Genomic DNA, 25,091 nt, shown 5'->3' on the forward strand with positions numbered 1-25,091 from the left:
TAACTGTTGCTTCTTGACCTGCATACAGATTTCTCAGGAGGCAGGTCAAGTGGTCTGGTATTCCCATCTCTTTAAGAATTTTCCACTGTGAACAGTTATACACCAGCAAATTGGATAATCTAGAAGAAATGGATACATTCCTCGAAAAATACAATGAAGACTGAATCATGAAGAAATAAAAAATCTGAGACCAATGATGAGTAAGGAGATAAAGCAGTAATAAAAAAGGAAAAGCCTTTTTCTCAAAAGGAAAAGTCTAGGACCTGATGGTTTCACTGGTGAATTTTACCAATCATTTAAATAAGAGTTGATGACATTCCTTTTCAAACTCTTCCAAAAAACCAGAGAAGAAGGAACACTCCCAAACCCAGGAACACTCCCAAACCCAAACTGAGTGGCCAGCCTTACCTTGGTATCAAAGCCAGTAAGGATACTACGAGAAAAGAAAACTACAAATATTCCTGGTGCAAAAATTCTCAACAATGTATTAAACAAAACTCAACAGCATATTGGGAGGATAATATACCATAATTAAGTGAGACTTATCTCTGAGAAAAATTAATTAAACAGTCAATCCTAAGGGAAAGCAACCCTGCATACTCATTGGAAGGACTGATGGTGAAGCTGAAGCTCCAGTACTTTGGCCACCTGATGTGAACAACCAATTCATTGGAAAAGACCCTGATGCTAGGAAAGATTGGAAGCAAAAGGAGAAGAGGGTGGCAGAAGATGAGATGGTTGCATAGCATCATTGATTCAATGGACATGAACTTGGATGAATTCTAGGAAATGGTGAGAGATAGGAAAGCCTGGCATACTGTAGTCCATGGGGTCACAAAGAGTTGGACATGACTTAGTGACTTAACAACAACGATCTTTGGGATGCAAGGTTGGTTCAACATATGCAAAACAATAAATGTGACACAACACATCAATAGGATGAAAGATTAAAATCATATAATCACCGCAGTAGATGCAGAAAAAGCATTTGAAAGAATACAAGGTTCTTTTAAGATAAAAACACTAAACAAATCACATGTAGAAGGAACATAACACAAGAAAGGCCATATATGACAAAGGCACAGCTTACACCAAACTCAACCATAAAAGATTGAAAACTTTCCCTCTATGATCAGGAGCTAGACAAGAATGGTGCCCATTCTCACTACTCCTATTCACTCTGGTACTAGGAGTTCTAGCCAGAGGAAACAGGCAAGAAAAATAACAAAAGCATCAAAACCAGAAAAGAAGAAGTAGAATTGCCTTATTTGCAGATAATATAATTTTACATAGAAAATCTTAAAGATGCCACTGAAAAGCTGTTGGAACTGGTCAGTGAATTCCACAAAGTTGCGTACATATCAATGGAGAAATCAAACATATAGAATTCACATATAGAAATCAGTTTTGTTTCTATACACTAACAACAGAATATCTAAAGAATAAATAAAACAGTCTCATTCATAATAGCATCAAAAAGAATAAAATACCTTGGGATAAATTTAACCGAAGAGGTGAAAGATCTTAACAGTAAAACTGCAAGAATTTGGTGAAAGGAACTCTTGCACACTCTTTTTGGGAATGTAAATTGATATAGCCACTTTGGAAAAAAGCATGGACATTCCTTAAAAAATTAAAAATAAACTACCATATGAGCCAGCAATCCTCAGTTCAGTTCAGTTCAGTAGCTCAGTCATATCTGACTCTGCAACTCCATGGACCACAGCATGCCAGGCCTCCCTGTCCATCACCAGCTCCTGGAGTTTACCCAAACTCATGTCCATTGAGTCGGTGATGCTATCCAACCATCTCATCCTCTGTCATCCCCTTCTCCTGCCTTCAGTCTTTCAGAGCATCAGGGTCTTTTCATATGAGTCAGCTCTTCACATCAGGTGGCCAAAGTATTGGAGTTTCAGCTTTAGCATCAGTCCTTCCAATGAACACCCAGGACTGATCTCCTTTAGGATGAACTGGTTGGATTGACTTCTGGGTATACATTCAAAGGAAATTAAAACAGGATCTCAAAGAGATATTTGCACTCCCATGTTCCTCACAGCATTATTTACAGTAGCTAAGATATAGAAACAGCCTAACTGTTCATGAAAAAATAAATGGTTAAAGACATAGTTGACTCTTGAAAAATGCTGGGGCTAGGGGTGCTGAACCTCTATGCTACTGGAAGTCCCCATAAAACAAATAGTTTGCCCTACATATCCACAGTTCCCATATAAATATTTTCTTTCTACTCATGGCTCTGCATCTATGGATTCCACCAACTACGGTTGAATCATGTAATCCTACTGAATTTACTAATGAAAAAAAATCTGCATATAAGTGGGCCCTTGCAAATCAAACCTGCATTGTTCAAAGGTTAGTTGTACATTCTATAGCCATGAGAAAGAATGAAATTCTGCCATTTATGACAACATGGATGGATTTTAAGGGCATTATGCTATGTGAAATAAGTCAAACAAAGACAAATACTTTACTAAGTTACTTACATGTGAAATCTAAAAAGTTGAACTCATAGAGACAGGTAGCAGAACGATAGTTACCAAGGCTAGAGGATGGGGAAAATGCAGAAATATTGATTAGAGTACAAGCTTCTGGTTATAAAATGAATATGCTCTTGGATCTCTTGTATATTGTAGTGATTATACTTAACAACATGGTGTTATATATCCTAAAGCTGCTAAGAGAGTAGATCTTAAATGTTCTCACCAAAAAAGGAAATAACTATGTGATATGATGGAGATGTTACAGTGGTAATCATTTTGCAACATAAGTGTATCATATCATCAAATTCCACATGTTATATGTCAATTATGTATTAATAAAGCTGAAAAAATTGATACAAGAAAATGAAGAAACTAAAGATGAAGCATCTTTATATAATTAGTAATGTAATCCCAATGTGTTGGCTGAATAAAAGTGATCTAATACAACATGTAGATTTATAATATGTATGGATTTAAAAATTAAATGGGAGAAGAACTGATGTAGAGCTGAACTTTCTGTTATAGTTGAGTCCCTTCCTGACAAGTAGAAAAATTTAGTGAACAGAGCACATGTTAGAGTTAACCTATATGCTCCAAATCTCACCTACACGATTTACAAACTGTGTACTTTAGCTTCAGGAGCTTAATTCTCTTATCTATAAAGTGTGAATAACAATGCCTCCTTTGCAATGTTTTATTGAAGATCAGACATGAAATATACAACTAGCTTTTTTCTTTAAGAATTAAAATTAAATACACTGAAGGCAGAGGTTGTGATACACATTTTCCTCTATTAGTCATTCCTAATCTTCAGTTACAAAATGAATGTGAGTTTGAGCTCCCAAGTAAGAATTCATTGCATTCTTCATCCAATTTTTCTGAACCTCTGAACATGAAGATTTTGTTGTTGTTCTTGTTCTTGTTTTTAAATACTCGCTGCTTATTTTCTTCTCTAGACTTTCAAGTTCAGTCACTCCTCTCAGAACAGGACCATAGCCCTACACCAGGCATTGGGCCTCTTACTCCTATTACCTTATGCAACTCCAAACTTTAGATAGTCTAATACCTTTGCTAAATTTTTTACTTTGACCCGGTTGTCTTTTCTCAAGAGAAGAGAATCCTGCTTCAGAGAGCCAAGTCTCTCACTGGTGCTTCAATTTCTTTATAGAGTGTTCCTGAACTATGTCTTCTCCTTACATCACTTTCTGTTTCCAAGTTCTTTGTCTCTACAACTCTAGACACATAATCTCAAGGATAGTTTGAGGATCATTTTAGGCCCTGTTCTGGTGTTCCTGGGCATAAGGAAGATAAAATTCAGAACTACTTTGGGTACAGGAGTCATGTGGTTTTTTTTTTTGTTTTTTGTTTTGTTTTGTTTTTTTTTGGAGACAACCCTAAGAAAATTTCTAACCAGTGCCATTATTGTCAATTCAGATGGTGGTTACATAGTTGACCGTTGAACAACCTGGGGAGTTAGGGCAAAAATATGCATATAGCTCACAGTTGGTCCTTTGTATCCCTGGTTCTGCATTTGTGAATTCAACCAACCACTAATCATGCAGCACTATAGCATGTATTTGTTTTAAAAATCTGCATATAAGTGGCCTGTGCAGTTCAAACCCATGTTGTTCAAGGGTCAACTGTAATTGAAAGAGAAAAATATAACACAGATAATTACTTGATTTCTGGTGTTTTGTGGGATGGTAGATAGGAAATAAAATGACGCAGATGATTCTTACAGATGACAAAAATTTAGTAAGAAAATGTAATATCAAATCCTAACTACATTGCTTACTAGCTGAATGACCTTGGGTAAATTAACTTTGATACCTTGATTTTCTCATCTATAAAACTGTGATAATAATTGTACTTACTTCATAAGTTTGCTTTTTGAGAATTAACTAAAATAATACAGATACAGTGGTTAAGGTGCTAAGCTAATTGAGAGCTTGGCATTCAACACATGTTAACTAATGTTATTGTTAGAATGTTACAAGTTTTTGGTTTCCACATTTGTAATAATGCTATACTTTAAAAATATTTCTGAAATATATTTCTTCAAATGAAGTGCCCCCTTAGTCAGTGATCCTACTCAAACTTATAATAATAATGAAAAAGACCTACCTATTTGGGAATATCATAGTGTCTGGTTACTGGAGTCTTATCTGAAGAATAATATGAAAGATGAGATATGTCCTTGCTACTATCTAGTAACTGGAATGGATTTTAGTAGAATCTGAGCATGAACTCACTTCAGTTTTGCATCTCCATTTCCATTCAAATCAGTAAATCCCCAAATATGAGGAAGAACAAGATTTACAACCTGTCTTTCTTGGCTGTTTAATTAGCACTCACAAAGATCAGAGAGAAGAATCTGGTTTATTCATTGGGAGTTAGCAACAATACACAGGGGTGGCTCTGGATGAGGCCTGAATACTTCCTAGAATTCTCCTAAAGGTAAATTCATGGGGAGTGGAGGGAAAGGGACACCATCTAACTTAAACAGGGCTAAAATAATACACAGCCTTTTTTGACCATGTGAACCCTAGTTGATCCTCTTTGAAGTTCTTCTGCACTTATTGTCCTCAGTGGACAATTTAGTCCTTAATCATATCATGTCGTGCTGTTCAGTTAATGTGTGTTACTATCATCACTCCAAAGAGAAGGAAAGGAGTTTGAAGAGGTGGATTGTGTTTCCTTTACTGTGAGACTCAGGGGCTAAAAATTGTCATGAGCTGAATAATCATAAATTTCATAGATTGTTTAGTTAGTTACATTGGGAAAACTAGCTCACTACCTGGGTTCCTACCTAACATCACATTCAAAGGTAGACTTAAGATGCATTTAAAAACCTTCTGTAAAAGGTAAAAGTATAAGTTTAATAGAATGAAAGTACGGTAAAATAATTTTATGACTTAAAAAGAGGAAATAAATTCTTTTAAAAATTTATGGGCAGATAAAACTGGTAAATATGATTCCTTTAAAATTATGGACTTCTGTTTTTTGAAGGACAATATGGCTCAAATTAATAAAAAATGGAATGGATAAGTGCAATGTCTATTACAAAAAACTGTTTACATGTACAAAACATAAGAAAATCTTGCAAAGCAAGATTTTAATAATCTAATAAAACAGCTATAATAGAAAAATAGGCAAACAATAAAAACAGTTTTTAAAATGTATTTATTTTTAATTGGAGGACACTTGCTTTACAATATTTTGTTGGTTTCTGCCATACATCAACATGAATCAGCCATAAGTATACATATGTCCTCTCCCTCTTGAACCTCCCTCCCATCTCCCACCCCAACCCACCCCTCTATGTTGTCACAGAGAATCAGGCTTAGCTCCCTGCTCATTAGCAACTTCCCATTAGTTATCTATTTTCCACATGGTAATGTATGTATTTCAATGCTACTCTCTCAATTCGTCCCAACTTCTCCTTCCCCTGCAGTGTCCATGAGTCTATTCTTTATATATGAGTCTCTATTCTTGCCCTGTGAATAGGTTTATCAGTGCCATTTTCTAGATGACATATATATGTATTAATACATGATATTTGTCTGTCTCTTTCTGAGTAACTTGTATAACTAGCTCTAGGTTCATCCACTCTACTAGAACTGACTCAAATTTGAAGACCTGGACGTTTTTAGAAATGGAAGTCTGAAAGGCTGACAAGTATATGGCAGTGACGCACAATTGAAATATGCAATAGAAAAATGCAAATTAAACTATGAATAAGATACACTTTTAATGCCTATTACACTGGCTGTAATTAGAAAGCCAAATGTTACCAAGTGTTGACAAAGATAAGGGGACATAGGAATCCTCATGCACTACAGATGGGAGTGCACACTAATTCAGCCATTTTGAAGAGCAATTCAGCATCAATTATTCAGATTAAGTGTATGCACACCCAATGAGCTGGTAATTCTGCTTCCAGAAGAACTGGAATGGATCCATAAAGGGATAAGTAGGAGGATGTTTAGTTCAGTCTTTCTTGAGACGATGGACAAGAGATCAGTATTGCAGATATACACTTGTTGTTTAGTTGCTAAGTCATGTCTGATTTTTTGCAACCCCATGGACTGTAGCCCACCAGGCTTCAATGTCCATGGAATTTTTTCCCAGGCAAGAATACTGGAGTAGGTTGCCATTTCCTTCTTCAGAGGATCTTCCCGACTCAAAGATTGAACCCACATTTCCTCCATTGTGGATTTTAGTGACTGTAATTATAGAGTTAAGATTCCAAATAAAACAAGGGTTTATTGATGTTGTTGTTTAGTCACTAAGTCATGTCTGTTTCTTTGCAATCCTATTGATGGTAGCCTGCCAGGCTCCTCTGTCCATGGGATTTACCAGACAAAATACTGGAGTGGATTACCATTTCCTTCTCCAAGATATACACTACAACTCATTATACAGGAGTTAATAGAAATGATTTAAATGTAAATTTATCAATATGGATAGAGTTAAAAAAAACAGATCTGGGTAAAAAAATATTAAACAAAAATGATGTAATGGTCAAATATTTGCTTCCTGCCCAATTCATAGAAGCCCCCTTGTGACTCAGACAGTAAAGAGTTCTGCCTGCAAGGCAAGAGACCTGGGTTTGATCCCTAGGTTGGCAAGATTTTCCTGTGCCTGGAAAATCCCATGGATGGAGGAGCCTGGCAGGTACAGTCCATGGGGTTGCAAAGAATCAGACATGACTGAGCAACTTCACTTTCACTTTTCAATTCATATGTTGAAGTTCTAACCTGCAACATGAAGGTCTTAGAAAGTGGGTCCAGTAAGTGAAATTGGAGTAAAGATGGCAGAATAGAATGATGTGAGTTCACCTTCTCTCACAAAAACACAACTACCTGCTGAATAGCCATCCACAAAAAGAGTAGAATCTATCAGAAAAAATATTCTACATGCAAAGACAAAGAAAACATATCACAAGATATTAGAAGGCGCACATTTACTATATAATCAAACCCCATACTGGCTGGATGGGCTTCTCACAAATTGGAAAATAAATACATTTCAGAAGTTCTCCGATAAGAGTGAAAGTTCTGAGTCCCACATTAGGCTCTGGGGTTCTGGCGTTGAGAAGGGGAGGCCCCAGAGCATTTGTCTTTGAAGGCCAGCAGGGCTTGAGTGCAGGGTCTCTGCAGGACTTGAGGAAATAGAGACTCTACTCTGGGACAGTTCACACAAATTTTCATATGCACTGGGACCCAGGGCAAAGCAGTGACTCCATAGGAGCCCATAGATCTACCTGAAAGTCTTAGAGAGTCTCTTGGGGAGCCAAGAATCAGGTGTGGCCCACTGGCAAGGCAAGGACTTTGACGATGAGAATATTCCTTGGTGTGTGCTCCAGGGATTGCCATTTTTGCATGGAGACCTGGCCCCACCCAACAGCCTGTAGACTCCAGTGCTGGAATACTTCAGACCAAACAACTAACAGGGTGGGATCACAGCCCCATCCATCAACAGACGGGCTTCCTAAAGCTTTCCAGAGCCCACAGCCACATCTAAAGATTGACAGTAACATAATGATGGTGGGGGACTTTTACATTCCACTTACATCAGTGGACAGATCATCCAGGTTGAAAATCAATAAAGAAGCACCGGTCTTAAATGATGCATTAGGACAAATGGACTTAAATGATGTTTATAGAGCATTCTGTCTGAAAACAGCAGAATACACATGCTTCTCAGGTGCACATGGACCATTCTCCAGGATAAATCACATGCTAGGTCACAAGGCAAGCCTTGGTAAATTTAAGAAGATTCAAATCACATCAAGCATCATTTCCAACCACAACAGTATGAGATTAGAAATAGATCATGGCAACCCACTCCAGTATTCTTGCCTGGAGAATCCCATGGACAGAGGAGCCTGGTGGGCTATGGTTCATAGTGTTGCAAAGAGTCAGACATGACGGAAGTGACTTAGCATGCACATAAGAAAAAAACTAAACATTACAAACATATGAAGGCTAAACAATATGTTACTAAACATATTGGGGAAGTCCAATACAATATTACCTCAGGAAATAAGAATCTCAAACAACCTAACTCAACACCAAGGCAACTGCAGAAAGAAGAACAAGCAAAACCCAAAGTCAGTAGAAGGAAAGCAATCAAAAAATCAGAGTAGAAATAAGTAGAGAAGAAGAAAAGAACAGAAAAGATCAATGAAACTAAAAGCTTGTCCTTTGAAAAGACAGAAGTAACTGATAAACCTTTAGTCAGACTTATCAAGACAAAAAAGGAGAAATTTAAATCAATAAAACTAGAAATATAAAAGAAGTTACACAGACACAGCAGATGCTTTGATCTCTGAGCCACCAGGGAAGCCCAGACACAGAAATACAAAGGATAATAAAGAGACAGAAGTAACTATTACAAGCAACTATATGCCAATAAAATGGACAACCTAGAAGAAATGGACAAATACTGAGAAAGGTACAGTTTTATAAGACTAAACCAGAAAGAAAAAGAAAATATGAACAGACTAATCACAAGTACTGAAATTGAAACTATGATTAAAAATCTCCCAACAAACAAAGTCCAGGACCAGATGACTTCACAGGTGAATTTTATCAAATGTTTAGAGAAGACTTAACACTTATTCTGAAACTATTCCAAAATTTACAGAGGAATGAATACTCCCAAACTCATTCTTTGAGATTAGCATCACCCTGATACCAGAACCAAAGATTATATGTATATATATATATACATATATATATATATACACACATATATATATATTTTAATTTTACTTTATTTTACTTTACAATACTGTATTGGTTTTGCCATACATCAACATGAATCTGCCACGGGTGTACACGTGTTCCCAGTCCTGAACCCCCATACCATCTCTCTGGGTCATCCCAGTGCATCAGCCCCAAGCATCCTGTATCCTGCATCAAACCTAGACTGGAGATTCATTTCTTATATGATATTATATATGTTTCAATGCCATTCCTCCAAATCATCCCGCCCTCTCCCTCTCCCACAGAGTCCAAAAGACTGTTCTATATATCTGTGTCTCTTTTGCTGTCTCGCATACAGGGTTATCATTACCATCTTTCTAAATTCCATATATATGTGCTAGTATACTGTATTGGTGTTTTTCTTTCTGGCTTACTTCACTCTGTATAATCGGCTCCAGTTTCATCTACATCATTAGAACAGATTCAAATGTATTCTTTTTAATGGCTGAGTAATACTCCATTGTGTATATGTACCACAGCTTTCTTATCCATTCATCTGCTGATGGACATCTAGGTTGCTTCCATGTCCTGGCTATTATAAACAGTGCTGTGATGAACACTGGGGTACACACGTCTCTTTCAATTCTGTTTTCCTCGGTGTGTATGCCCAGCAGTGGGATTGCTGGGTCATAAAGCAGTTCTATTTCCAGTTTTTTAAGGAATCTCCACACTGTTCTCCATAGTGGCTGTACTAGTTTGCCTTCCTACCAACAGTGTAAGAGGGTTCCCTTTTCTCTACACCCTCTCCAGCATTTATTGCTTGTAGACTTTTGGACTGCAGCCATTCTGACTTTTGTGAAATGGTACCTCATAGTGGTTTTGATTTGCATTTCTCTGATAATGGGTGATGTTGAGCATCTTTTCATGTGTTTGTTAGCCATCTGTGTGTCTTCTTTGGAGAAATGTCTGGTTCATTCTTTGGCCCATTTTTTGATTGGGTCATTTATTTTTCTGAAATTGAGCTGCATGAGCTGAAAGGTGAATTTCACCTTTTTCTCAAGTGCTCATGAAACCTTCTCCAGGATAGATCACATCCTGGGCCATAAATCTAGCCTTGGTAAATTCAAAAAAATTGAAATCATTCCAAGCATCTTTTCTGGCCATAATGCAGTAAGATTAGATCTCAATTACAGGAGAAAAACTATTAAAAATTCCACCATATGGAAGCTGAACAACACACTTCTGAAAACCAACAAATTACAGAAGAAATAAAAAAAGAAATCAAAATATGCATAGAAACGAATGAAAATGAAAACACAACAACCCAAAACCTGTGGGACACTATTAAGGCAGTGCTAAGGGGAAAGTTCATAGCAATACAGGCATGCCTCAAGAAATAAGAAAAAAGTCAAATAAATAACCTAACTCTACACCTAAAGCAACTAGAAAAGAAAGAATTGGAGAATCCCAGGGTTAGTAGAAGGAAAGAAATCTTAAAAATTAGGGCAGAAATAAATGCAAAAGAAACAAAAGAGACCATAGCAAAAATCAACAAAGCCAAAAGCTGGTTCTTTGAAAGGATAAATAAAATTGACAAACCATTAGCCAGACTCATCAAGAAGCAAAGGGAGAAAAATCAAATCAATAAAATTAGAAATGAAAATAGAGAGATCACAACAGACAACACAGAAATACAAAGGATCATAAGAGACTACTATCAGCAATTATATGCCAATGAAGTGGACAACGTGGAAGAAATGGACAAATTCTTAGAAAAGTGCAACTTTCCAAAACTGAACCAGGAAGAAATAAAAAATCTTAACAGACCCATCACAAGCACGGAAATTGAAACTGGAATCAGAAATCTTCCAGCAGACAAAAGCCCAGGTCCAGATGGCTTCACAGTTGAATTCTACCAAAAATTTAGAGAAGAGCTAACACCTATCCTACTCAAACTCTTCCAGAAAATTGCAGAGGAAGGTAAACTTCCAAACTCATTCTATGAGGCCACTATCACCCTAGTACCAAAACCAGACAAAGATGCCACAAAAAAAGAAAACTACAGGCCGATATCACTGATGAACATAGATGAAAAAATCCTTAACAAAATTCTAGCAATCAGAATCCAACAACACATTAAAAAGATCATACACCATGACCAAGTGGGCTTTATCCCAGGGATGCAGGGATTCTTCAATATCCGCAAATCAATCAATGTAATTCACCACATTAACAAATTGAAAAATAAAAACCATATGATTATCTCAATAGATGCAGAGAAAGCCTTTGACAAAATTCAACATCCATTTATGATAAAAACTCTCCAGAAAGCAGGAATAGAAGGAACATACCTCAACATAATAAAAGCTATCTATGACAAACCCACAGCAAACATTATCCTCAATGGTGAAAAATTGAAAGCATTTCCCCTAAAGTCAGGAACAAGATGAGGGTGCCCACTTTCACCACTACTATTCAACATAGTTCTGGAAGTTTTGGCTACAGCAATCAGAGCAGAAAAAGAAATAAAAGGAATCCAAATTGGAAAAGAAGTAAAACTCTCACTGTTAGCAGATGACATGATCCTCTACATAGAAAACCCTAAAGACTCCATCAGAAAATTACTAGAGCTAATCAATGAATATAGTAAATTTGCAGGATATAAAATCAACACACAGAAATCCAAAGATATATTTTTTAAAGAGAAAATTACAGACTATTATTACTGATGAATATAGATACAGAAATACTCAACAAAATGCTAGCAAACTGAATCTAAGATTATATTAAAAGGATCATTCACCGTGATTTCATGCAGCCATGAAATTAAAAGACGTTTGTTCCTTGGAAGAAAAGCTATGACCAACCTAGATAGCATGTTTAAAAAAAAAAAAAATACTCCATTCCAGATAGTGCGCATTTTTTTGGGAAAAAAAAAAAAATCTTTTCCAGATAGTGGGCATAGAGGGAACTTAACATAATAAAGACAATGTACAGGAGGTGGCTTTCTCTCTGGTGACTCAGATAGTAAAGAGTCAGCCTGCAATGCAGAAAACCAGGATTCGATCCCTGGGTCAGGAAGATCCCCTGGAGAAGGGAATGGCAACCCACTCCAGTATTCTTGTCTGGAGAATTCCATGAACAGAGGAGTCTGGTGGGCTACAGTCCATGGGGTCACATAGAGTTGGACACGACTGAGCAACTAACACTTTCATAGGAGGTGGGGCCTTTAGGAGGTGATTAGGTCATAAGTCTGATTAGTGCCTTGTAAAAGGTATCCCAGAGACCTCTAGCCTCCCTGCTCTCTACCATCTAAGGATACACCAAGAAGGCTGAAGTCTGCATTCTGCAAGATAGTCCTTTCCAGTACCTGAGCATGTTAATGGCTGGACTTCAGTCTTCTCACAGCCTCCATTACTGTGAGAAATAAAATGTCTGTTGTTTGTAAGCCACTTAAACTATGGTGCTTTTTTATAGCAGTCCAAACTGACTAAAACAAGGAATTTATAACACAAAGAATAAAGTAAAAACATGAGCTATACACAAAACAAAAACTGTACTTTTGTAAGAATTATTACAAACAAAAGAATATATGTGAAATGTATTATGGTTGCCTGCAAGGGGAGGTGAATGAGAATAAAGGAGAAGAAATAAATAGTAGCAACTAGAGAAGGAGGGCTTCCTGACAATACAGGAGATGCAGGAGACATGAGTTCAACCTTGAGGTTGGGAAGACCACCTGGGAGAGGACATGGCAACCACTCCCATATTCTTGCCTGGAAAATCCCACGGACAGAGGAACCTGGAGGGCCACAGTCCATGGGGCTGCAGAGTCAGACTTGACTGAATACACACGCAAACTCAAAAATAAATAAATAAATAAATAAACAACTAGAGAAGGGACTTGCATGCTCTCATGATGGTAATGTGTTATCACCTAACAACTTTTGTATCTGAAGTTCTTTCACATCTGCAAATGTATGCTTTACTGAAGCTTCAAAGTCCACTTTCTAACACTTATAGATAAACCTTTATAAGTGCATTTCTTTCACTTTCTTTGAAAAGATCTGCATTCCTCTCCATTTACTTCAGTAGAAACAATGTCAGCCTAAAGCAACACCAACAATGTTGGCTGTAAAACATAAAACAAATTTAAAATTTTCCTGATAAATTATAAATATTTCTCAATATTCAAAGAAATTATGTGTCTTTTTAACTAAGATTAATTAATTATTAGTATTTTCACATTGAGGAGGTTTTGTGGAGTCACTCAGGGTCAGAAGAAGGAAAGGGGTACTGGGTTAATATAACCAAGTTTTTTCTGGCATTCCTCAAGAAAGGATTGCTAAAGCTAATTTTTAAGGTACTCTGAATATAGAAGAATGGACGGTATATATCAATCTATAAATGTAATTATTGATTTGGGGAAATGAGACTGCAAGATAGAACATATGTGAATAATTTAGTGAGAATTGAATATATAACTTATAAACTCCATCAGTAATATTACTGTAAATATGTTGCAACTGGGTATCCACATGGACAAAGATCAAATAGTGATATAAAAAAATGAAATTGGTTTGAGAAAGAAAAGAAATGTCTTGAATAAAAAAAGATTCTTTGACTAAAACCAACCAACATACCTGACATTTCCACTCTTTTAAAATAACTCTATGCTCTGTGGCTCCTTGTCAAGGAAGTTAACTTGACCTTAGTTTTTGAGTGTGGGTCACACACATCATGAGCAGAGCTATGATACAAATGAGGTTACTTTTGGGGGGATGTAAAGGCTGTCCTGTATTTCAATTTTAACATAGTTGTTGGCATTACATTTCAGTATTTCACAATGTACCTATGATTTCTATCTTAATTAGCATGTTTACGAGATAAAATGAACATTTATAATCCTCTTTCTTTTTTTAATTCTTAAAAAATAGTTTAAATCTTAAAATATGGTCTAAAAAAAAAAGCATGTGGTTTTACTTATAACCACTTCTGGTATGATTAAGGTTTTCATTTGAGTAATATTGTGGTACAATCGAGGAGTGATGGACTCGGATACCTTGGCTTCTGTTCTTTCACTTTTAAGTGAGGTGGTTGAGTTCTATAAAGAGTGATTTATCAGAATCATCCATTTGCCAGATTGTAGATTCCCTTAGCCCCCTCTCCCCATCCATGCATCCCATCAGACACTGACTCAGAGGGTCTGGAGTGGGACCTAGGAATCTGCAAGATGATTATGGTGCAAGTGGTCTTAAAGTCATGTTTTAAGAAATAGTAGGGGAAACAGCTAACAAAAATTCCTTCCATTTGCATTATTTAATGATAGAATTTTATCTGACTTACCAGATTTTCACTAATCTCCCGTAATTCCATAAACTGATATGGGCTGTTTTGTCCAGAATTACGGTTGCCTCGTAGATCTGAAATTTTAAAAGTGGCATGATAATACTCCATTTTCTGGTCTGTGATGAAAAGAAAAGTCATTAAATTAAGAGGTTTTGAGGATAGATTTTGGGATCCAAGGCTCAACTATGATGGGGCCAATATGAAGTCTTGAATATATATCTGAGATTTTACTTTAGTTTAATAATAAATACAATAAAAATAATGATTAATGCTCTCTGTTAGTAATAGTTGTTGTTCAAACACCAAATCTAAGATTGGTATCACCTTCATTTTACAGATGAAGAAAGTGAGGCATGAGACATTGAATATCTTGCTCTGAGCTATACAACTAGTGAGTGGCTATCCAAGTTTAAACCCAGACAAGTGTAGCTCTAGAGGTGGCATATTTAATTACTATATTGCTTCTTGCTGAGGTGAAATGTACAGCACCTTATACCCTACTGAAAGTAGAGGTAAATAAGTATTTTTGTAAATTTTGATTTGTAACAGAAGAACCAGGGACACTAAGAAAGATGTGAAAAGAAAGGCAGGGAAAAGGTTGTCTGAGGCTGGAGGTGAGAACAGTGTGCAATAGGAGTGAATCAATCAGATCTCTGCTTGTCTTCTCAGGAAAGGTAAGAAAACAGAGCAGTGAAGACTCCTGAGGAATGTAGTAATCTTAGGAGTATGGTACAGTGGGCAAGAAATCTGCAGAGTTAAAGATAGAGAATGGAGCAACCACAGAGCTACCGCTCTCCTTAGGGAGCCATGGATCTTAAGAAAGGGAACCTCAGGATGGTCTGTCTCTGAGGGACATCTCTGGACTCAGTAGTGCTTTTGACTCAGTAGTGCTCTTTTTTAGCCCCTCCAATAGCTAATCTATATGGTCCATATTACAACTGACATTATACTCATAGTAAAGGGGCTTCTATGTGTTAAATGAACTGACCTGAGACTCTTTTGCCATTGGTGTAAACTACAGATATTATACAGGGCCCAGAACTATGTTTTTAGAAGCCCTGTAAAGTTCCTAAAAGAATCTTCACTGTTCCACCAAGTCTGGGGAAGATGACAACAGATAAGTCCATTCTAGTAAAACCTAGTTGTTTTTACAACATACATCTATGTGAGATTGACATTGTGGGCATTTATCCAAAATTTTTGCATTCTGCAGAGTAATGAAATATAAAGATAATTCTGAAGTGAATTTTTGTGGAATTATAAATATATCATATAATAGAAAAATAATCCCTGAATATTGTTTTTGAAAGAATAACTATTTTTCTGTAAAAGCAAGTAATCATATTGCATCATATTTGTAATTTATTAATCACTTCAAAATTCGTTATCTCATTGGACATGTATTATTTTCCTCTAGAAATGCTAATAGAAAATGCTGAGTAAAAAAGCCAATTTTAATGACTAATTCATCAAAATTTTTCACTTGCATATACATGAATGATTAGAGTTTATTATGATTACTGGTAAATTTTAGACAATTAATATTTTCATCTTTTGTGTAGACTCTGTAAAGAATACTAGATTGTGAGCTCCAAGGAGGTGAGAAATTTATCTGCTTTGCTTAATGCTGTTTCTTGGTGCCCTGAAAAATACTTGGACATACTAGACAGTAGGTGATGAAATGATTGAATAAATTAAACAATTCAAAATGTGGATATTTACTAGTGAAAGTACATTATTTTTGGATGGAATTAAATTTACATATGTACAAATGAAGCTTTACAGAAAAAATGAATCAAACAGCGAAATCCATAATTTTACCTACCAGAGACTAAGAAGTGAACCATAAGACCGATAGCCACAGCCACCACTGTCAGTAACAGTACAATGAGAAGGGCAATCATCCATGGTTTCAAACCTCTGCTTCGGCTGTCAAATACTGCCGCTCTGCAAAAAGGAAAACTCACCAGTTACTCTCATGTTGCAATGGTTACAGGCTTTCTGGTTGTCCTTGGATAAGCATATATTGCTTTCGCCTAGCTCAGCAAGAAGACAGTTGTCTTGAATTTACGTCAAGGTTGGGGTTGCCCAGGTTGTGCTAGTGGTAAAGAATCTGTCTGCTCATGCAGGAGATGTAAGAGAGGTGGGTTTGATCCCTGGGTCAGAAAGATACCCTGGAGCAGGAAATGGCAACCCACTCCAGTATTCTTGCCTGGAAAATTCCAAGGACAGGGGAGCCTGGTGGGCTACAGTCCATAGGGCCACAAAGAGTTGGACATGACTGACTGAGCACTTAATCAAGGTCACATTGGCATTAAGGGAGGTATTAAGATCAGGATCTGCGAATCCATGCTAGTGCTCCTAGCTTCTATTTCTAGAGGCATTGAATGGATTGCTGTGGTAGCCAGTGTTAGTATGTGGTACAAGTAGTACCTATGCTTGAGAAAGAACTGTTCCTTCTTTCTCCAATAGCTTTTAAAAAAATCTCTTTATCTATCTATAGTTTTAAAGTTTACAAAGTGATTTCAAATCTATTGTCTTATTTACTTTTTATCTTTCATGTTTAACTATTATACAAATTTTCAGACACAGAAATTTAGAAAAAATATTATACTAGAACATTCCTATGTTCATCACATCATTTTATCAGTTGTTAACATTTTGCTATAATGGCTTTACTTATTTTTTTCTTCTGTATTTTAATGTAAAATAGGAAATCATGACTTTTCATAATACCAAATCCATCTTCAGGTTTCCTTTTTTGTCCCTATTATATTTAGAGATGGTTTGTACAAATCAAGGACCTCATAGTGGCATGGTTATTATGTCTTTTAAGTCTTTTTTAATATTTGAGTACTGATCACTTTTTAATTTTTAATGACATTGACTTGTTGAAGAGATCAAGCCAATTTTTCTTTAGAATGACCAGTTTTTGGACTTGTCTGAATGTTTTCGTGTGATCCCATTTAATTTGTCATTTCTTGTGAATTTAAATTTAGATCTAAAATACTTGATTAAATTCATTTGGCAAAATATTTCTAAAGTGATACTGTATATTTTATATCACATCACCTCTGGATTAGAGGAAATTACCACAGTTTAGGAAGAAAAAAGTAAACCTTTGCTCTTCCTCCTCTAGATATGCTCAAGAATAGTGCTAATCACATTGTGTTAACTTTATTTTCATGTATATTAACCTATACTTACCTGTGAACTCCTCAATGTGTTGGGCTTCCCTGGTGGCTCAGATGGTAAAGAATCTGCCTGCAATGCAGGAAACCTAGGTTTGATCCCCTAGTGGGGAAGATCCCCTGGAGAAGGGAATGGCTATCCACTCCAGTATTCTTGCCTAGAGAATTCCATGGACAGAGGAATCTAGTCTGCTACAGTCTGTGAGGTTGCAGAGTCAGACACACATTCTGTGTGTTAACTGCTCTGCAGCTTTCCTCAATGAGTTAAACTACTCTTATTCATTTTTTTTATTATTAAGATCTAATAAGGTATCTAGTACAAAGTGAAAATTTTATAAATCCATGAGAATCAGGCAGGTATTACATCAGCCTTACATATGAATTAAGTGAGGTTGAGAGAGAGGATTTGGTATTTGTTAGAGTCAAGAATCTTGAAAGGACATGTAACTCATTTTCTAGTGTTTCTTCTCTGCAATTTGCCATTGTAGTCAATTTATCCCTTTCATTAGAATTTATCTTTTTTTGTGTATGTATTGATAACCTAAATTCTTTGGGGGCAGAAGCTTTTTTTCATGTTTTACAAAATTTAGTGCATTGATTTACTCTAAGTAGTCGATGTTGTTTAATTACTAAGCCATATCCAACTCTTAGCAACCCCATGGACTGTGTCCAGCCAGGCTCCTCTGTCCTTGGAATTTTCCAGGCAAGAATACTGGAGTGGGTTGCCATTTCCTTCTCCAAGGGATCTTCCTGACTTAGGGATCAAACTCGAGTCCCCAGCATTGCAAGCAGATTCTTTACCACTGAACCACCAAGGAAGGCCACTCTAATAGACTTTTTAAGAAATATTAATTGATTTACAGGAAGTCCTTTAAAATATAAGATATTTTCATTTATGCCAGCTTTTTACAAAGTATTTGGATCTAAATAGTTAAGGTGATAGTTTGGGCATAAAAATTACATTTAGCCAATAAATCTAGTAGAATTTGAGAGACCTAAATTCTGTTGGTTATGGAAAATACTGGCAATGCACATTTGACTGATTAAAAATAACCTAGACAACTCTCTGTGGAAAGCTCTTTCCACAAGAGCTAAGGTGCCATAACATAAAAACAACAAATAGAAGTTTCATGAGCTATTACATTACTTAGCCTCTTAGTTGACTTAAAATCTAAATTCAGAAATGAAGGCTAACTTATAGACTATTTAGGACAATGCATTTAACATTTAACATTTTCCAGTTAAGGAAGCTGAGGCCTACAGATGATTAAGTGACTTCTTCAGTATAGAAGAACTAGCAATCATCTCAAACTCATGTCTTCTAACTTCAGGGACACTATTTTTTTCTCAGTGCCAGAGTAACAGCCCCCCTCCCTAATGCTGATTGCGTTTTAATACTTAACTAGATTATTTTATATATATATATATATATATATATATATATATATATATATACATATAATCATATCAGACTTCCCTGGTGGATCAGATGGTAAAGAATCTGCCTGCAATGCAGGAGACCCAGGTTTGATCCCTAGGTGGGGAAGATCCCCTGGAGAAGGGAATGGCTACTCACTCCAGGATTCTTGCCTGGAGAATTCCATGGACAGAGGAGCCTGGTGGACTAAAGTCCATGAGGTCACAAAGAGTCAGTTCATTCTTCATTTATGATCATATATGATCATTTATTTTCTTAGAGAATCTTATCAGTGTATCTTCACTTCAAACTAAAAATAGGCCAAAGGAGAAAGGCTAGATCTCAAGGAGATTCACAAACTTTCAAGTTTGTCTTCCTATCATGACATAGTTCATCTGAGTAGTACAAATGGAGAAAGTAGACACAGCAAGACCACATCCCCACCATCAAGAGTTATGCAGACTCACACTATTACAGACTATGAGACAGTAGGCAGGAGAATGTTTCAACACTCACTGACATGCTTCTTCAAGTGCCCTGGCAGTCACGTCCACAAATCCCATACAAGAAGCTGTGAACATTGCGGGGCAAATGGTGGCCAACAGATAGGGATGATACATTGTCATTTAGAGCATGTCTCCTTTTTCAGAAAACCTTTTGGGTATGTATGTGTGCACAATGCCAAATTGCGAAAGTTTCAGGATTCATAGGTTAAAGCCATAGCTGCTTAATCCTATATGAATAAACTTCAACTCAACATTGACTTTGATAAATATGAACAAGAAATGCATGAGAGCAAATATACATCATCAACCACCCATTATGAAGAGGTTCTGCTAGTGATTTGCATCATATCACTTCAGATTTGAAAAGAAATATACTTCATAAAGCCTTTTGGAATCTAGCCTGTTTGTAAGTAGAGATGCTTAAGCATGTTTTTTTACCTGCACCCATTAAACAAACACTGGTGTATTAATTTTCTGTGACTGTAACAATTACTGCAAAATTAGCAACTTAAAACAGCAGTCATTTATTCACTCACAGTTCAGTACATGGCATGGCTGAGTTCTCTGCTTAGGATCTCATGAAGGTGAAATCAAGCTGTTGTTTGGGACTGCCATCTCATCTTGTGACCCTCCTCCAAGCTCACTTAGGTTTTAGGGAGAGTTCAGTTCCTTGACACTGAACCAGGATTCCTATTCTCTTGCTGACTATATAGTCAGAGGCCTCTCTTGGCTTCTAGAGGTTACCCACGTTCTTTGCCATGTGGCCCACTCCATCTTCAAAGCCAGCTATGGGGAATCTTCCATCAAATCTCTCACATTCTGAGTCTCTTTCTCTAGGTAGAGTCTTGTTCTTTTCAAAGATGTCATCTGATTAGGTTAGGCTTACTAATTGTCATCTCTCCATTTAAAAGTCAACTGATTGGGAATTCCCTAGTGGTCCAGTGGTTAAGAATTCACCTAGCAATGCAGGGAATGTGGGTTCAATCCCTGGCTGGGAGGCTAAGATCCCACATAGCATGGAGCAGCTAGGACTGTGTGTCTCAATTATTGAACTGGTGTGCTCTGTAGCACACATGCCACAATTAGAGAGTCCATGCACTGCAAGGAAAAATCCTGAGTGATGCTATGAAAATCCTGTGTGCCACAACCAACTAAGACCAGATGTAGTTAAATAGATAAATGTTACAAAAAAAAAAAAAGTGATTTAATATCTTCATTATGCCTGCAAAATCCTCTCACAATAGTACCTAGGTTAGTGTTTAAATGTGAAGGAATGCATACACAGATATATGGGAATCTTGGAGGATCTTATAATTTTTTTCACAATGGAAAATACAACTTTCATAAAAAGGGGCAGAAATCTGCAGCCTTCAGAGGAAAGCATGTGAGATATAAAATATTCTGTAATTTTTGTGGAGTTGGGAGAAGACTATTAAAAGGGAATTCTATTCATGTCAATGTATGGCAAAACCAATACAGTATTGTAAAGTAAAATAAAGTAAAAATAAAAATTAAAAATAAAATAAAATATATTCAGGATAAAAAAAGGGAATTCTATTTTAATGATACAATTATAAGACTATTTTATTCAGTAACAACTTGGGAGAATACAAAGTGAATTCTTATAAAGTAGGAAAAGAGCTGAAAGTAATCCCTAGTCATGACCTAATTAGCACGTTGCATTCCTTTAAAGAAAGCACAAGTACAGAAGACATTTATTTAGTCTAACATAACCTATAATCTGTGTGAAATCCAGTTTATCCATTACCTTCATTAAGTTTGATTATTCATTGTTTAAAGGAGTTTATTTATGGTATGATTTTTCCAAAGATGTTATCAATAAAAACATGGTGATAATATGAATAATTTTGTGACTTTGCTTTCTGCAAATTTGAAGACTGAAGGATATATACCTTGAAGAATACACAGAGCAGCATGAATTGTTAATGATCAGAGTTGGGATGTTCATTTTCTCAGTAACCAAACTAAGCTGATGACTTTAAAATATGTGAGTTCAAAGATGAGTTAGCAAAAGACATCATGGATCCCTTCCTCCATTAAGATCCTCCTCCCTTCCTAAAAAGACCTCCCCTGAAGGCAGTCACTTTGGTTTACTCCATTGTCAACTACGTGCCCTTTATAATTTTATCTACAAGCTCTAAATCTTTACTTTTTAGCATTAGTTTTCTGCTTTCTTGTAGTTGCATGTTATCATTATACAAATCTAGATACATGTGATAATTATACAAGCGCCAATTTCCAGGCAGGTTATATTCCCATAAATCCTCATAGAGACAATTTTCTGAGGTTTAAGATATACTAAATGACTTGAACAGGTTTATTATTGCTAACCTTTTGATTATTGGTTAGCTTCCCAGGCCAAACTATAGTCTACTTAACTCATAACATAATTGTCAAAGGTGCTAAATGCATTGAATTCCTGGGAGCCAATTAGTACAGAAAACTTTGCTCCTCTTTTCCTAGACTGGCACCCATCCCTGGAGGAACATTCTTATAAGCCAAAGTGCCAAACTCTCCTTCCGTCAATAAAAATCATCATTCCCTTTGAGGAGCTGAACTCAGTCATTTGCTACAGAAAAGCAACCTTTCATGGTGACCTAATAGGCCCTGATATGTGAGTATCTGTCTGGGTACTCTGTGACTATTTTAGAATGACATTTAGTACTAAAGGTGATAAGATCAAGTGCTACTATTCGGCAAGTGCTGTTTTCATCAGTTCAGTTCAGTCGCTCAATCGTGTCCGACTCTTTGTGACCCCGTAGAAAGTGTTGATCTTATTCTCCAAACGCTCTTGTCAGTAGAATTATTTATCTTCATTTTACAGGTGAACAGTTTGTTCAACTTATGCAGCCAGTTGCAGAGATAGTACCTAGTTCTGGCCCAACTTTTGCAGAGGAGCTTGACAAGAGCATTTGGAGGATAAAATAAACACTTTCTATGAAGTGTTATGAAGTTTTTATAAAGTGAAGGCAGAGGGTGTTTTACTGGTCAGAGCGGATGACCCATCTCCTTTGTGGTCAAGCCTTGAATTTGTTTTTGCTTTCACATCTTCTTCGTTTCTACTGACTTTAAATGCTTGTGAACTCTCAAAGTATAGTATGGTATAGAACTCTCAAACTATACTATAGTATAATATTGCCTTTTCTTTCTCTAGACAGTAGCAGAGGTCATCTAGAGGTGAGGAAGAGGAATGAAAGAGGAATGTAAAAGCAAGTATGTATGAGGAGAATTAATAATCACATTTGGGCTTATCTGGGTTCAGATGGTGAAGAATCTGTCTGTAAAGCTTGAGACCTGGATTTGTTCCCTGAGTTAGGAAGATACTCTGGAGAAAGGAATGGCTACCCACTCCAGTATTCTTGCCTGGTAAATCCCATGGACAGAGGAGCCTGGCAGGCTACAGTCCATGAGGTTGCAAAAGAGTCAGACATGACCTAAACAAAAACAGATGTATTTACACCAATGTGCTACTCCATGGAATGCTTCATTGACAGAAGGTTAAGGAAAAAAAAAAAAAAGAAACAAAGAAAACTTCTAATATTCCTTCTGTATTTAATTTTCAGCTATGAATGAAGTGAGGGCTGTGACAAAGAAGGAGGGGCAAAATTGAATAAAGCATCATTGTGATTCCAGACCAAAGAAGATTGTCTATAGAAAATAATGAAGATTCAAGCTGAACTGAATTCAGGTGACTCAGAGAAAGAAAATGAGAACACCAGAAGAGACAAGACCCTACTTCTTCACCTATTTAGGGAAATACCTTCACCCTGGTCCAAAAAAATGATTGCACTGAGCAAAAAGGAACATAACTGAGCATTTGAGTCTGGAAGAAGAAAATGTGAACTAAAGGGGATTAAGAACACCTTTCCTGGAATCGCTATGGACGTACTCATCCTCTTGGAGGGATATGTATTCATCCTCCCACTCCTGCCTCTCCCTGGCGTAGACAGTTACTACTTATCATATCTTCCTGCTGGGCTGGATTTGCTTTGAATCCTGGCAGCTCTGTCTTTCTTCTAGCATCTACCCAGCCATAATGAGCCCCTTCTAGATTTCCCTGTCCTGAATCAGTAAGGGGGATTTCTCTAGCCTTAATCTGAGAAATGACTGGCATTTAATTCTCTCATCTTCATATATAAGCAAAACAGGGAGTTTTATTGTGATAGTTTAGCACAAAGTCTAAATAAATGGCATTGAATTTTGATTTCAGACTAGAGGCAGAACAGAGTCACATGTTAGTTTTCATTAATGCAACATGATTGAACCCACGTGTATTGACTCCAGATTGCTCAAATCCCAACTCTTTTACTCAATAGCCTGTGATGTAGGGCTAGTTACTTTTTACTCTATAAAATGGAGATAATAGTACTGCTTGATTAAAGAATTGTTTTGATAATTAAATGAGCTAATATAATGCAGTGCATATGTAGCACCTAGCAAGCACTATGAATTTGCTAAAAACTAATAAGACAGTAAAATTTAATTGATAATTTATACAAATTTAGTGATCAGTAACATGGAGGTTTTAGCCTGTTATTTTGACTTTAACTCTGAAGATACAGTTTTTGAGTATATTAGAGACAGAAATTGGCAAATTAACAAGTTAATTAAAATTAGTGTTCAAAATGAAATTAAAGTGTAAAACATGAATGTTTGCAAAGACTTTTCCAGGACTTTTTCTCTAAATGAGGATAATGACAAGGAGAAATCTAATTTTGCATTTATGAAGTGATAGGAAGAGAGAAAGTTGCTCAGTTGTGTCCAATCTTTCCAGTATTCTACCCAGGCCAGAATACTGGAGTGGGTAGCCTTTCCTTTTTCAGGGGATCTTCCCAATCCAGGGATCGAACACAGGTCTCATAAAGAATCTGCCTGTGGATTCTTTACCAGTTGAGCCACAGGGGAAGCCCAAGAATACTGGAGTGGGTAGCCTACCCTTCTCCAGCAGATCTTCCCAACCCAAAAATTGAACCGAGGTCTCCTGCATTACAGGTGGATTCTTTATCAACTGAGCTATGAGGGAAGCCCAGGAAGAGAGAGATGCCAGTTGTCTGGGTACAGGACAGGAATCTCAGATGAAGAAGTCATTTGATATTTTATCTTTTATAAGAGAAATAGTTGAGATTTTAAGTGAATGCATCACTCAACTAATAAATTTATAGGAAAGAGTAGGGGTAAGGATATTGCTAAAGGCAAGTGAAAGTGGATATTCACTGCAAAGTTGGGACACTAAGGACTATCTCTGAAAGGTCAAGAAGAAGGTCACAAAACCCACAGAAAAAAGTCCAAGATTTAACAGACAGAAACAGCGATGATACGAATCAAGTATACTTTGACACAGTTTCCACATTGAGTTTCTTGTTAGTGGAGAAGTACGAATGGTCAGCACGACTCTA

General features: G+C 36.6%; 1 protein-coding gene across 3 annotated transcripts in view; it reads right to left on the reverse strand.

The window, feature by feature from the left end:
* The window catches only part of LOC102186672 (transmembrane protease serine 11A), a 57,072-nt gene that overhangs the window by 30,078 nt on the left and 1,903 nt on the right, over positions 1–25,091 (reverse strand). For 2 of the 3 annotated variants that reach the window (XM_018049509.1, XM_018049510.1), the window contains exons 2-3: positions 16,386–16,507; positions 14,558–14,676 (exon numbers count right to left, since the gene is read on the reverse strand). In XM_018049509.1, coding sequence (XP_017904998.1) covers positions 14,558–14,676; positions 16,386–16,507 — 241 coding nt within the window. The remainder of the gene's footprint in view (positions 1–14,557; positions 14,677–16,385; positions 16,508–25,091) is intronic. The other variant, XM_018049511.1, reaches the window with a different exon arrangement.

Source organism: Capra hircus, chromosome 6, assembly GCF_001704415.2.
Source record: "Capra hircus breed San Clemente chromosome 6, ASM170441v1, whole genome shotgun sequence".
NCBI classification, from domain to species: domain Eukaryota; kingdom Metazoa; phylum Chordata; class Mammalia; order Artiodactyla; family Bovidae; genus Capra; species Capra hircus.